This window comes from the organism of the source record quoted next, unplaced genomic scaffold (genome assembly GCF_019419815.1).
Source record: "Pyrus x bretschneideri cultivar Hongxiangsu unplaced genomic scaffold, Pyrus_bretschneideri_v1 Contig85, whole genome shotgun sequence".
In the NCBI taxonomy this organism is placed as follows: domain Eukaryota; kingdom Viridiplantae; phylum Streptophyta; class Magnoliopsida; order Rosales; family Rosaceae; genus Pyrus; species Pyrus x bretschneideri.
Genome location: NW_025999826.1, coordinates 1,284,100 through 1,297,414, shown reverse-complemented (window position 1 = coordinate 1,297,414; position 13,315 = coordinate 1,284,100). Strand labels below are relative to the sequence as shown.

The 13,315-nt window shown below is 36.5% G+C and overlaps 2 protein-coding genes across 2 annotated transcripts; one reads left to right on the top strand and one right to left on the bottom strand.

Moving 5' to 3' along the window:
* Window positions 1-312: 312 nt before the first annotated feature.
* Window positions 313-5,131, top strand: LOC103937083 (ubiquitin recognition factor in ER-associated degradation protein 1). The gene is made up of 10 exons (XM_009347001.3): window positions 313-458; window positions 1,022-1,073; window positions 1,644-1,721; window positions 2,003-2,027; window positions 2,116-2,148; window positions 2,260-2,381; window positions 2,521-2,651; window positions 3,478-3,701; window positions 4,475-4,728; window positions 4,848-5,131. Exons 2-10 carry the CDS (start codon window positions 1,071-1,073, stop codon window positions 4,944-4,946), a joined length of 969 nt encoding a protein of 322 aa, XP_009345276.2. The 5' UTR covers window positions 313-458; window positions 1,022-1,070; the 3' UTR covers window positions 4,947-5,131.
* Window positions 5,132-5,519: 388 nt separating this feature from the next.
* LOC103937082 (epimerase family protein SDR39U1 homolog, chloroplastic-like) lies at window positions 5,520-11,388 on the bottom strand. Its single transcript, XM_009347000.3, has 13 exons — window positions 11,194-11,388; window positions 11,064-11,117; window positions 10,520-10,595; window positions 10,077-10,136; window positions 9,109-9,227; window positions 8,898-8,942; window positions 8,690-8,768; window positions 8,170-8,231; window positions 7,252-7,354; window positions 6,764-6,824; window positions 6,402-6,472; window positions 6,025-6,164; window positions 5,520-5,948 (listed from the first exon to the last, which is right to left on the bottom strand). The coding sequence occupies exons 1-13, from the start codon at window positions 11,269-11,271 to the stop codon at window positions 5,835-5,837; spliced, it is 1,062 nt and encodes a 353-aa protein (XP_009345275.2). The 5' UTR covers window positions 11,272-11,388; the 3' UTR covers window positions 5,520-5,834.
* Between the last annotated feature and the right edge of the window lie 1,927 nt (window positions 11,389-13,315).

Genomic DNA, 13,315 nt, shown 5'->3' with positions numbered 1-13,315 from the left:
GAGATGATATATAAATATGGCTTACCGTTATTCATTTACAATAATTCTAGACAAGACTATGTTTAGCCCATTCGATTGGAGATGACCTAACAACTCTCCACTCAGATACGAGGGAAGACTGGAGGGGAAAAGGGCCCATGTCACATAGCCCAATGATATCTAAATTTGAATTGGGCATGAGTTGTGGTCCAATAACTAGAAACCAACACAAGGCGGGAACAAAAGAACAGAAGCATTGAGTTGGTGGCAGATGAGCTAAAGTTGTATGGCCCAAAGGACATTTGGACTTGGGCTGCCACCCAATAATTATAGCGTGCACAAACACACAGGGGCGCATGTTAGCCTTTTCTTTTCTTGCTCAATCGTCCCACCTCTCTTCCCGACAGAGATCAAAACGCAACCAGACAGACGGACACTGTGGCTTCTTCATCTGCTCCTCCTCCTCTCTACGTTTGACGGTATCAAAATTCTCAACCCTAAATTTCAAATTATTTACCGTTTTGTTTCGCCTTTAGTTTTCCAATTCACAATCTAATTTCACTACTTGTAGATCCATCCAATTTTTTCCTGCCTAACAAAAGACCCTCAAATTTCTCTTTCTGTTTTGACCATATCGTTTTCTTTTGAATAAAAACATCAAATTTTGCTTCTTTTTTTTCCATTAAACTAAATATTGGGTTGAGTTTTGAGTAGTGGTTATCTGCAATTCTAGTATTTCATTGATTAGTTATCAGTTTTCAGAAATTGAATACGATATGTGGTTATTTATTTCTTAATTTTATGAATGTAATTGTTTATTTCATTCATTGTAGCCTGAATTTTGTACAATGAGAAATACAAAGGAAATTTTGATACGAGTTGAAAAAATTGGAACCTTTGAATATTATGAGTACCTTGATACTGGCATTAGTTGCTTGTTAGGGTTGATTGTTTTCAATTTATGAACTCATGATAGTTTCAGTAGTTGATTATTTGGTTTCGTGTAAGTACATTGAGCATTGTTTTTGTTTTGTTTTGATAGGGAGCTTTCGGAGGTTGATAACCGGTGTTCAAATCTGTCCTCACTCAATATGGTATGGGTTTAGTTTACTATATCTCATTATTTATATAAAAGAATAGAAACTCAGTGCCAACGGGCAGCTGATGGTTTTCTGGGTTGATGAGTATATTATTGACTATATTAGTTCATTTTTAACTTACAGCCATCGATTATGTGTATTACGTTAGGTGACTAAAGTCTTTGCCCCTGGTTCAGTATGACTAATGCTGATTTCAGCTTTTGAGATACTAATTGTTTGAGTAGTTTTGAGTTTAACCCATAGCTTACCGTCTACTTTGCATTGTCATGTGATTCGAGAAGTTACTAGTTACGGGTTCTTTTTCTTTAAGACTGATGCTAGTCATCTGCTATTAACTTATTGCAGACCAATTTAGATATTATTATCTCTTCTTCTTCTTTTTTTTTTCTTCTCATTTTTGTGAATAAAAGTATGTTAACTGCTACCGTTTATTTTGGTTGGTTTTTGGGACTTGAAGAGATTGTGCTCATGTATTGTTCTCCATTCAAATTTCATGAAAGTCTTATAACCTGGTATTCTTGATTAACCCTGAATTTTTGTTAAAATTTGTCCATCTTGTTGCAGGATTTTTATGGATACGGGTATCATGGGACATCGTTTGAGCAGACATATCGATGTTATCCTGCATCTTTCATTGAAAAGGTTGGAATTTTCAAATATGTATATATCTCAGCACAGTTAAAGGATAGATTGTTGTCCTTAGTTAAAGGCATCCTTTCCATTTTTCTTTCTCTCCCCTGTTTGGAAGAAGTTTCATTTTTCTTTGTAGTTCTGGGTCCATTATTTTGTAGTTGTGGTTGAATTTATAGCACTTGGTTACTGGGCTTTGGTTTTCTACTGGATGAACTCCCCCTCCCCAGTGATTTTGTTCTCACCTGTTCAATTCCTTTATTCTGATATCAAATTTTTCCTTTTATTTTCAGCCACAAATTGAAAGTGGTGATAAAAGTAAGTCTCCAACTTGTAGCTTAGTTTTGTTAGGTTTTCCCTTTATTGTGTATTTGTAATTTTTTTTTTTATCTTGCTTATTTTTCAGTTATAATGCCTCCCTCAGCCCTTGACCGTCTTGGTGAGTTGTTTTACTTTAGTCCTTTGTTATGAAGATTTCTTTGTCAGATGAATTTATTTCGTATTGCTTGCCAACTATGATATATTAATGCTAATATTGATCATAATACAGCATCTTTACACATTGATTATCCAATGTTGTTTGAGCTTCGAAATGAATCTGTTGAACGGGTCTCTCATTGTGGGGTGCTGGAGTTCATTGCAGAAGAAGGCATGATCTATATGCCATATTGGGTAAGAATTCAGCGTGTTCTAAACTTCTAATATATGCACGGCTTTACTTGTTAAAGTTACTTTGCAGTTGATTTTGCAGCCAAAAATGCTTTCTGATCTTTAACTTGAGCTGTTTCCTTTTGGCGTTTTTATTTCTTAGATGATGGAGAATATGCTCTTGCAAGAAGGTGATATTGTGCGAGTGAAAAATGCAACTCTGCCGAAGGGAACATATGTTAAATTACAACCCCATACAAAGGACTTTCTAGATATCTCAAATCCAAAAGCTATGTAAGTAAATGATTCATATGTTATTCCATATTCATTATTTCTTTCTCTTGGAAAAGAAGATTTTTTAAGGTGTTATTCGATTTTCATTATTCATTATTTTCCTCTTTATCAATTTTGTGTGTGGTATTTTATTCCAACATGTCTCTGCGATTGTTGTACTTGTGTTAATTCAATTATTTAGGGGAAACCTAGCTATGGGATTTAGGAATATTTTTGTTTTTCCAATATATCCTTATTTTACATTAAGATATTAATCCATTGTTTCTTTGATTTGTGTGCTTAAAGGAGGGAAAGTTTTCTTGTAAAGGAGGAAGCGAGATCAGTATTATAAGAGTAAATAGAATCACTGTTATAACATAGAAATGAATTGATATGATCTGTTACTTTGAGGACAACAAATGAGTCGATAATGCGTATTTGACTTGTTAACGTGTCTTGTTGAATTATTGCATTTCTTTGTAATATGTGGTGTGAGTGGCCTGTCTATTTTGTGCTGAGTACCTCTTCCAAGTGCATTCTATGAAACAGTCTATTTATTGTGACGATCATTTCTTGATTTTGTTTCTTAAGTTTTCTGTTAAAGTTCTTATGAAAAAGGCTACTTAGTACTACAGTCTAGTGGTATTCCTCTTCACTTTTAAGTGAGAGGTCTTAGGTTCGATTCTTGCCAAAGGCGATTTTGAACCACATTATTGCTAGCCCATTGTGAGGCTAAGCCCATCCCCTCCCCCTTAGTGTAGATAACATTCGTTTGTTTAAAAAAAAAAAAAAAAAAAAAAAAAGAGTTCTGATGCAAAAGATGTTGATTATCTTGTTTGCAATGCAGCTTGGAGACGACGCTGAGGAATTTTTCTTGCTTAACCACTGGGGACAGTATTATGGTAGCATACAACAACAAGAAGTACTATATAGATATTATAGATGCGAAGCCTTCTCACGCAATAACTATTATTGAGACAGACTGTGAGGTAGACTTTGCACCTCCACTTGACTATAAGGAACCTGAAAGGCCAGCCACATCTGGCCCTCTAAATAAGGCAACTGCTCAAGGTACAGATTTCTTTCCTCATGGCCATAAGCATGGCTGGCATAATTTTTCCGGCTTTTCTATTTGTTTATTAAAGTTCTTGGTTTGTGGTTGATTGGATTCCCCTATTGTTTCCTTATTGTTCCCTTTTCTTTCTCAAAGCTATTTATTTTCTGTCCTTGCTCTTTTCTGAGGTTGAGTCGGCTTATCTGGTTCGTCTCATGTATGTCAGCTTTGTGTTGGAACATATTGTTCTAGTGTAGTTAGACGTAGGTATTATACATTTTCATTGATGAACATACTTCTAGAGGCTACACAGATACAGATTGAAATATCCTGCTATGGGATTCATTTAGGAAGAAGCTAGACTTGGTGAATGCCTGAGATTTTACCAAGTTCACTGCCACTTGGCCATCCCCATTAATTTTTAAGATCTTCCGCATTGTTTGCTACAGTTGACAAACAAATTGTTGATTAAACCTTTTGGATTGAGCATTTTTACAGAATCCTCCTACTATTCAACTTTTTGACACTCGAGAAATTGGTAGAAAACTTTCACCAAAGAAAACCAGTAAATTGTCAATTACTGAAAAACTGTTTACATTTTCTGCTTGACGGCTGGAATGGAAAATATAAACATTCTTGCATATGGTCACTAAGGTTTTCTTCAAGTCACAGAAATTACACAGTTTTAGTCCTGTTAATTTTGAACACCGCATGTATTTCAACATAATAGTATTCCGTTGTCCAAAAAGAAAACAGAAAGAAATTAGATGAGTTTCTGTTTTTCTTGCAGTTGAAGAGGATCCTGCTGAGGCTGAACCTAAATTTAACCCTTTTACCGGATCTGGAAGACGCTTGGATGGGAAACCTTTGAAATATGAGCCAGCACCAGCTTCTTCCTCAGAGTCCAAAGACAAGAAACCTGCAGTCACCAATGGAAATGCACAACCTTCTATGGGATCTAGTTCACAAGCTACCAGTCGTCAGGCTCAGGGAAAACTTGTTTTTGGAGCAAATGCCAGTCGCACTCCAAAGGAAACACAAAAGGTACTCTCGGTTCTCTTGTTTCACGACATCCATCAGCTAACTTTGGAATTATATTACCGACGTTGCCAGTTTGTTGTGATGCTGATCATAAATCACTCTTGATTTATTCAATTCTGCAGGAAGCTGCAAAAGAGACTAAGAAAGAGCAGCAGCCGGAAGCGAAAGAAGAGCCGAAGTTCCAGCCGTTTACCGGGAAAAAGTACTCGCTGAGGGGTTGATTGGATCGGATTATCAAACCAAGTGTTGGTTTTAACTTATGTTGTCCCACAACATCTGACCTTATCTGCGTCGGATTGGGTGAATATAACAAAATTATGTACTGGTCTTAGATGTTGTACCGTTGGATAAAACAGTAGGTTTTGTCAAAACTGAGGATAGAAATACAGTTTTAGTTTGTGCAGCATTTGGATTTTTTATTTTTTATTTTCCCCTTGCAATCCACCTGCATTGCAACAAAAACCGTCTATGGTTAATCTAACAAAATTTATCGTTTGACCCACAAAAAAAACCTATCGTTAATTCGTTATACATGTACTGATGATTACAGAAGGGGTTTGTTTGGTATCAACTTTAAAACTCAAGTCATAAACTACAAGGCCCTGTTTGGTAGCATTTTACAAACAATACACCTCACATGAAATTTCAAGCATTTTACAAACAATACACTTAACATGAAATTTCAAGGATTAGATCCGTTTATTTTTCAAAAGCATCTCCAATGGCATAGGCAATCGAAGCAGGCAAAACAATACTATAAAGGTTGACGTGGCAGGATGCCTACTCAATTGGCGTATCTCAAATAAGAACTAGGAGTAATTTATATATGACACTTTGAAAATGTGTTCAGATAATACGTTAACCACTTAAACAAGAGATCCACAGCATCCACAAGGACCAAAATTTCACCTGATTCCTCAAATCTGAGATTCTTATAATCTGGGATACCTTGTAGCTAAAGGAATGAAAAACAAAGATGTTTCCTCTGCAACTTGTTACAACACTTTCTTTACGATAACTGATCGTGATGCATCTTTCATGTAGGTTTTGGAGATTGTGATACCCACTGCCTAAAAGAATGAAAAACTACAGATATTTCCTCCGCCAAATTAGGCTGCCTTTTGTGAAATAATGGACCGTAATGCATCTCTCACATACGAGTATTTGAACGAGAAGCCCAACTCCTTGGCTCTAACTGGAAGCACCCTCTGCCCATCCAGAACCTGCAACGACCTTGTTATGTATCTCAGCAATATGAAATCAGGAAAGGGGTTGAAAAGAAAATAAAGAAATTCTTACCACAGAAGCGCCTTCTCCAAGGACTGCTTTCAGGGCAAAGTCCGGTACAGGCAGCCATGAGGGCCTGCCCAAGACATTTCCCAAATGCTCACACATTTCTGCAAATCGAACAGGGTTTGGTGCAGTTCCATTGATAACTCCTGAGATTTAGGTAAAAACTGTGTTCAATATGTTGAAAAGTTTCGAGAACCAGTGTCACACGAGATTGTTGAGTGAACACATATCATCATTAATTCGTTTGTTGAAATTCTTAAAGAGTATTCGAACTATTTATAAGTGTAGTTATCTCCACGAGCCAGCAAACTTTAGATGAAACCAATATCAATCCTTTGGTTCTTTGTTTCACTTCAAATCAGTAATAAGCAATGAATCTTTACCTTTATAAGATGGATTGGATAGGGCTTCATATATCAGGTTCACTATGTCATCCAGATGAATCCAGGAAAACCTACATGATATTGAAAAGGATCAATTATCCAAGATGTTGACAGGAAGGACAAAATAAACTAATAAATGCCATCCAATCAGTAAGTGTGAAACCTTTAGTAACTTTAGTTTCTTCTTTATTAAAAACCCGACATCCTCGGTTGATCATAAATATCTAAAATGAAACTTAACTGACGATGTCATATTGTCTGATTAGCTAAACCAGAGCAATCTTTGCTTTCAAAGTGGCAATTGGAAAGTGTTAGTAGTAAAACATTGACTGATACTCGTCGGACAGAATTGAGGACAATACCATTGCTTTCCAGAGCCCAAGGGTCCTCCAGCAAACACCATAAAGAGAGGGATCATTTTAGCTGCAAATGCTCAAAGGTGTAAGCATGCGTGAGGCAGACTGAGATTATTAGTGTCATATGAACCACAGTTATAGATATGTAAAATTTGTAACAAAATCGAGTGACATTTTAAATGTTTTTTTTGCCAGTATCTAACGGAAGACATGGCACAGAACCGACCACAATGGCATTCTAGGGCCAACCCCACTTAGTGGGAAAAGGCTTTGTTGTTGTATATTTTTCTAACATGACATCAGAAATTGAAAGTTAGAGATAATTATGCATAGAACAGCCTGATACAATTACGAGGTCATGCAAACCTCAGTGCAACCAGATTGGTCAATGTATAATCAAACATAAAGCAGAAAAATTGCAAACCGAAGTCAATTTTAGCTAGTCTAGTTAGTGAGCAAACATTGCAACTAAGGTTTCACAGTATAGAGCATACCTAAAGCTCCACCATCATTACCAAGAACAACACCAATGCGAACGAGCGCTAGCCTAACATCCTTATTCACTTTGAGGGCAGTTCCTTCCCATTCTCTACAAACCTGAAAAAGACTTACATGTTAGTTGAAGATCCTGAAAGGCTTAGATGCGAGTTAAAGATGAGGACAATTTTTTTGCACAAACGAGAAGTTGCGATAGTGATGATGTGATATTCCGTCATGGACTGGAAGCTCTGTGTTGGTGATAGAGTGTATATTTAGCCGGACTGACAATACGTCCAAAAGTCCATTCTACAACTCATAATAACACTAGGCACCACGTCTATGAGTTCTAAAAAGAAAACATAAACATAATTCATCCGAGCTGCAAATGCCCTTGGCCAGTGATCCTAAAACTCTAAAACCGAGATTAAATATGATCAAAGTAATCAGGAATTCTTCTACCTATTCAGGTCGTACAGCACCATTGAAATTAGAAAGTTCAATTTTCCATTTAATTATTTCCATCATGTCATTTTTTTTTAAATAAAAATAAAAAGTTACTCTATCACAACCAAAGGACATGCCAAGAAGCTATTATTTCAATTTCCTGGAAATTCAAACCTTATTCAGAAAATTAGTCATCCGTAACCACAAAGCCTAAAGGAGGTTGAGGTAGCATCCCCAAAAGGGTTTCAGGGTGGTAATCAGTTTGATCCAACTACATTGGCTATGTTGTTGATCAATCTGACTATGCATTCAACATCTATTTAGTATGACAGTCATTAGTCAGATAATTAAATAGTCTCAAAACATACTGGATAATGGAAATCTTAGAAGTTTTAGGCATCTTTTACCACGTCAATCAGGCTTTCATATATTCTTTTTGAAACTGATTATGCATAAAACGTACATAATAAAATAATTCCATTGCTTACCTCAGCTAAGTAATCATTCCCTGATGGACTTTGCTCATCAAATATTTGTGTCTCACTAGTACCTGACCATAATGAATAAAAAATTAAAGATCCAAAAAGGAAAATGAGCTTAGTAACTTTAAAGAGGCTCCTTAAATTTGGATTATGAGTCTCAAGTAACAGAAAATCATATGCCAGCTATAGGGAGATAATGAGTGTTGCCTCAGCACAATGACTATATAATAGTTACTAAATGGTCTTCTAACTCACTCCAACATCAGAATGTATCACTTTAAGATATTTATCAATTATCTAAGAACTTTATCAATTAACTAGCAGATCCAAGGACGCTCCAATTCCATGGGGTATTGAAATGCTTAGTCAGAATCTAATGATCCAGAAGAATAAATTCCGCATAAATGCCTACAATGTTTTACAGATGAATACTAGCACAGCAAGAAAAATAACTGAAACTTCATGCAAACCAAGCAATAGGATGATGCAGTTACTTAATAGATAAAAAGCATGAGACTGAACGGACCATAGTAACCGACAGCTGTTGCGCTAACCAAGACTGTAGGTCGAACTGCATCTGGTAAATCGTTTATTAAATCTATGACCTTCACAACCAGTTGAAAGGCCGAATCAGTTTTTGGTTAAATAATACTCTTTTTATTAAGAAAAGGAACAAAAAGTGATTTGTATTTTGACAGCCGCATGAACTAATCAGTGTAAGAAACACTACTAACCTTCGATGTGACTCTAATCCTGCTAGTCTTGATCTCTTTCTTTATCTGCAGTCCAATTAGAAGTTAGTAACTTCTAGGCATACATACATACGTTCACTTCTGATATTGAAACAGCATGAATCACATACTGTATGGCCTTAGCCAGCAATGTTCCGTCAATTCATGGCAGTTTTACTGCTATAAAGTTTAAATATTCACCACTGGTACCAACCTCAGGAGACCATCTTGTGCTTATGGGCAGTCCAGCCAAATTTACGACACCAGTTGAACCTTGAATGCTATCTTTCCACTGTGGCTCCTCTGCAATCACGATTCCTGGAAAGTCCTTGACTACAGATGGCAGGAAAATTTTCAAGTGTTAACCCAATAGAGAAGACCATCTCAATATTACCCTGGACGATAAACCAGCAGTTAACGATGATTCTAGCATTGGGGTTATTTCAATCTGTATACGAATGTAACAACTTATATTCGGCAATTTTTTTATATTTCATAATAAACAAATAGAATCATTTTTTTGTTAAGTTACCATGTCCCCAAAAGCTTAACTATTAGGAACCAAGCCCAACAACATATATCAAGAATAATTTAACATGAAACACTAACACTCTTTCTCACATGACGTTCACACAACAACTGAACCAAATGAGGCCTCACAGGAGCACAGTAGAAATTAACAGAAAACTGGGGTATCAATAGTAGAACCAATGGCTTGAGTAACAACCTCTCTCCAAACCCCATCAAGCATCAAACAACAACACACACTAACAATTTGTTTAAAGTATACATAAAATAATTCTTCCTTTAGTTTTTGAGTTTATTCTTTGGGATGAAGGAGGGGCTCTTGGACAGATATCCAACTGTTTAACCCATTCTAAAGAGCATATTTTTTTTTTTTCTAGAAGTTGATTATCCTTCCAAGTGTTGGAAAAGTAAACACTAGCTGCTTATATATCATTGCTTTTGATGTAATGAGGAAGTGACCGGTGGAAAGCACTGGTGGAACAATAGAGCAGCTCCACTTTCAAATGATTCACATGAATTTGATTTTCTTGGTCCTCAGAAAATCTAACTGAGTCTAATTTAACTTGGATTCATAGAATCATGTGCACAAACTTACTATTCCTCGATTTCAAAAGATTTGAGAAAATAGCCAACAAGTGTAAATTACCTTCTTACCCGGAAAAATTAACTCAGACTTCGATCTGGACCGTGTCAAGACATGCACACTATGATTATCTGCATTACAAATTGGATCGAAAGAACATTTAGCTAGTGAAACTACGCACATGTAGTATGAGTTTCTGCTTCATAGACAATAAGTATTAGGCAACATAGTCTTAGTTAATGCAACCAAGCAGCACCACAACCTTGAAATCATTTGATTTGGTTCTAAATGCACCTTATTATGCATAAATACTGAAAGATATGCATGTCCCGTCTTGCTAGCTCCAGTAAAAAATAAGGACCAAATCAATATGCATTGGGAAATAATCAAATAACATAAACAAGCATTAATCTGAGGTGGATGCACGAAAATAAAATATAAACACAACAGAATGGAAACACTGCGTATAAGTCCGCAAGATTTCTATAATAATGGAGAAGAGAATGAGCACTACCTGCATGCAGCCTTTGCACCAATCTTCTCCCGATAAAACCCGTAGCTCCAGTTATTGATACAGTCAACTGATTTGCCTAAGACAACCTACAAGGAGTCAATCTCCAACAGGCAAATGCAACCTATAAATGCTCAAATACATTCATGTGACTTTCCAACTTTGTAACCACACACATAAATGCAATCATCCTAATCATCTGATTTATCACTCATCATCACCCACTATGTTATATAAAAAGGGCTGATGATAAGTAACTTTGTGAAGCCCAATCCCTACAAGTTCTGGACCAAACTGCAATGCAAAGAGGTGGTAAACGTTAAGTTAGTTATGTGGCAAGTCCAGTTGGTGAGGGCAATGTGCGCCCTCCTTACACCCAAGTTCGAATCCCCCTCCCGGAAAATTAGAACAGTTTAGAATATCGCTTGTGTCAGTGACAAAGTATTAAATTCTAGTAAATACTGAATCGACCAAATAAATTTGTATAAATATGAACAGAAATGTACGTGTGCGTGTTTGGAAGGATTCATAGTTTGAAAAGCATTACCTTCTGGGGTTGGTCAGAGGCACACCAAACACTGAGCCTCCTAGTCCCACACTTCTAAGAACCCAGAAAACAAAAAAGATTAAAAACAAAACAAAGGAGAAATTGGAGAAGTGGGTAGTGAGTTACTCACAGAGAGGGGCAGAGAAACGTGAAGAGAGGTGGAGACAGTGTGGGTCCATGAGAGAGCAGTGGCTCCACAGACCTCCATTGCTGCAGCAGCTTGCAAGCTCTCTCTTTCTGCTAAAACAAGATGTTTTATTTCTGTTTTGTGAGATGGCGGTGAAAGGAACGGCTAATGCTAATCCACCGAGTCCGAGTCACTCACAAATGGAAATGTGTTTGATTTCGAACCACACCCAATGACCCAAACTAAAACAACCGCCCATTTCTTTTTTAGGGTCAAAGGAGATTTTTATTACAAAAAACCACACCTTATAACATAGGCTCAACACATATTTTAAATACAACCAAAAAGGCCTAAGACAAAAACTAAAACAGAAAAAAGGCCCAGCAACAATAAGGCCCAGAAACCAAACAGCTTCCACCAGAAGCTTCTATAGCCACCTCCACCCTTTGAAACAGGTCCTTCGGCCGATTCCCATCCTCTGTCCAGTAACGCCTCCACAAATGCCACCTCCAACCCAAATTTGCTACCAGAGCACAACCATAAACAAGGGATAATTGGCAACCAAGTGAACGAAGCCAATTATCAGTATGAAGTTCGTGGATATCCACAAACGACACTGCTGGAAGCAACAAACAACAAGGAGAAAGTGGTGGTGTTTGTAACACCCGAGCTAGTGTAAACACCGGAACTCTACACACAATCTTCTCAAGAAACATGGCTGAAGATCGGATCAAGGATGAGCAGGGAAGAGGTTTACCTTTAGGAGTAAAGGAAATGGGGAGACCATAGTGAAAATTTGGAAGAGGTAGCAGTAGAGGTAGGGAGAGAAGAAGGAAAAGATAAAGTAAAAGACACAGCAACCGACCCCGGTCGAAGCTAGGGTCGGTGCCACCCGAAAATCCCAAGTTCGAAAGACTCACAGGCAATTAGAAATTCCATGGATTTTAGTGACGCATTTTTAGAGGAGAGCTAGTCGATCTCGCGTTTGACAATAAAAAAAATTAAAAGTTCTAAACTATTGAATGATGGTTCAACAAAAAAAACATATTATTGAATGATGATTGGTAGTGAATGGCATTTGATTATCCTGATTGAGGAATCTTTTAATACTTAGACGTGCGAATAGCCACATTGATTTGAACAGATTTATTCTCTTGAAGTTCAAATCACCCTCCACACATTTTAGATAAATTTAACGCATAATGTTCCTTGTATGAAAAAACCAAAAGGATCTACCAATCCAACAAGTTAAGTTTTGTCATGTGCTAAAAAATCTTAATTTATTGATAATGTGTTAAAAAAATATAAATCATTGTCGTTGACAAGTGATGTTTAACAACTTTCAACTTCAACTTATAGATCGTGTTGTATCAAACACTTGATAGTTGTGCTTCAATATTACATATTTGTATCTGATTTAATAATTTATTTCACTCTTGTATTCTTATCTTCGGCTATTTTCAATGTTTAGGCATAAAGGTTGAAGTTATAAAGTCATACTTAACTTCAAATTTGACTTCAAAAGTTATATCATCTCCAATGTGCATTTTAACTTTTAACTCTTGTGCATTGAAAATAGTTAAACTTAAAGCTAATTTTTTATTAATTTTGAATCGTAAACCACCGTATCATATGTACATTTATCCATGATATAAAAAACCATCATCGAGGTTCTCCTTGTTGATTCCACAATAGAAGCATCTTGAGTGATACAAAGCAAGTCTTACAAACAGCAATATCTTCTTCATGAGAAACTGATGGACCTCTTGCTCTTTTGATTTCCTATCTCGACTACGAGTGTCTTTCATATTGTAACGAGGCTAAACGGATTAAATGTACTTCGAATAAAAAGAAAGGTATGCATTTGTAGGAGATTTTAGAACTAGTCGTCACTACTTTTCGTCAAGATATAGATTATGGCCGTTGAACACATGTTAGGTGCAAATCTTTCGAAGAAAAAATGCCAGCAATTATTTGAAATAAAATAGTCATTAAGCAAGAATTCTATTGTATACCATTGAATGATGACAACAACTATTTGTAGGTTGGTCCGAAGGTGATCTCTGTTTGACTAGACACCCGCTTTCTCGAACACTCACTCATTTGGACACCTATGTGGTCGGAC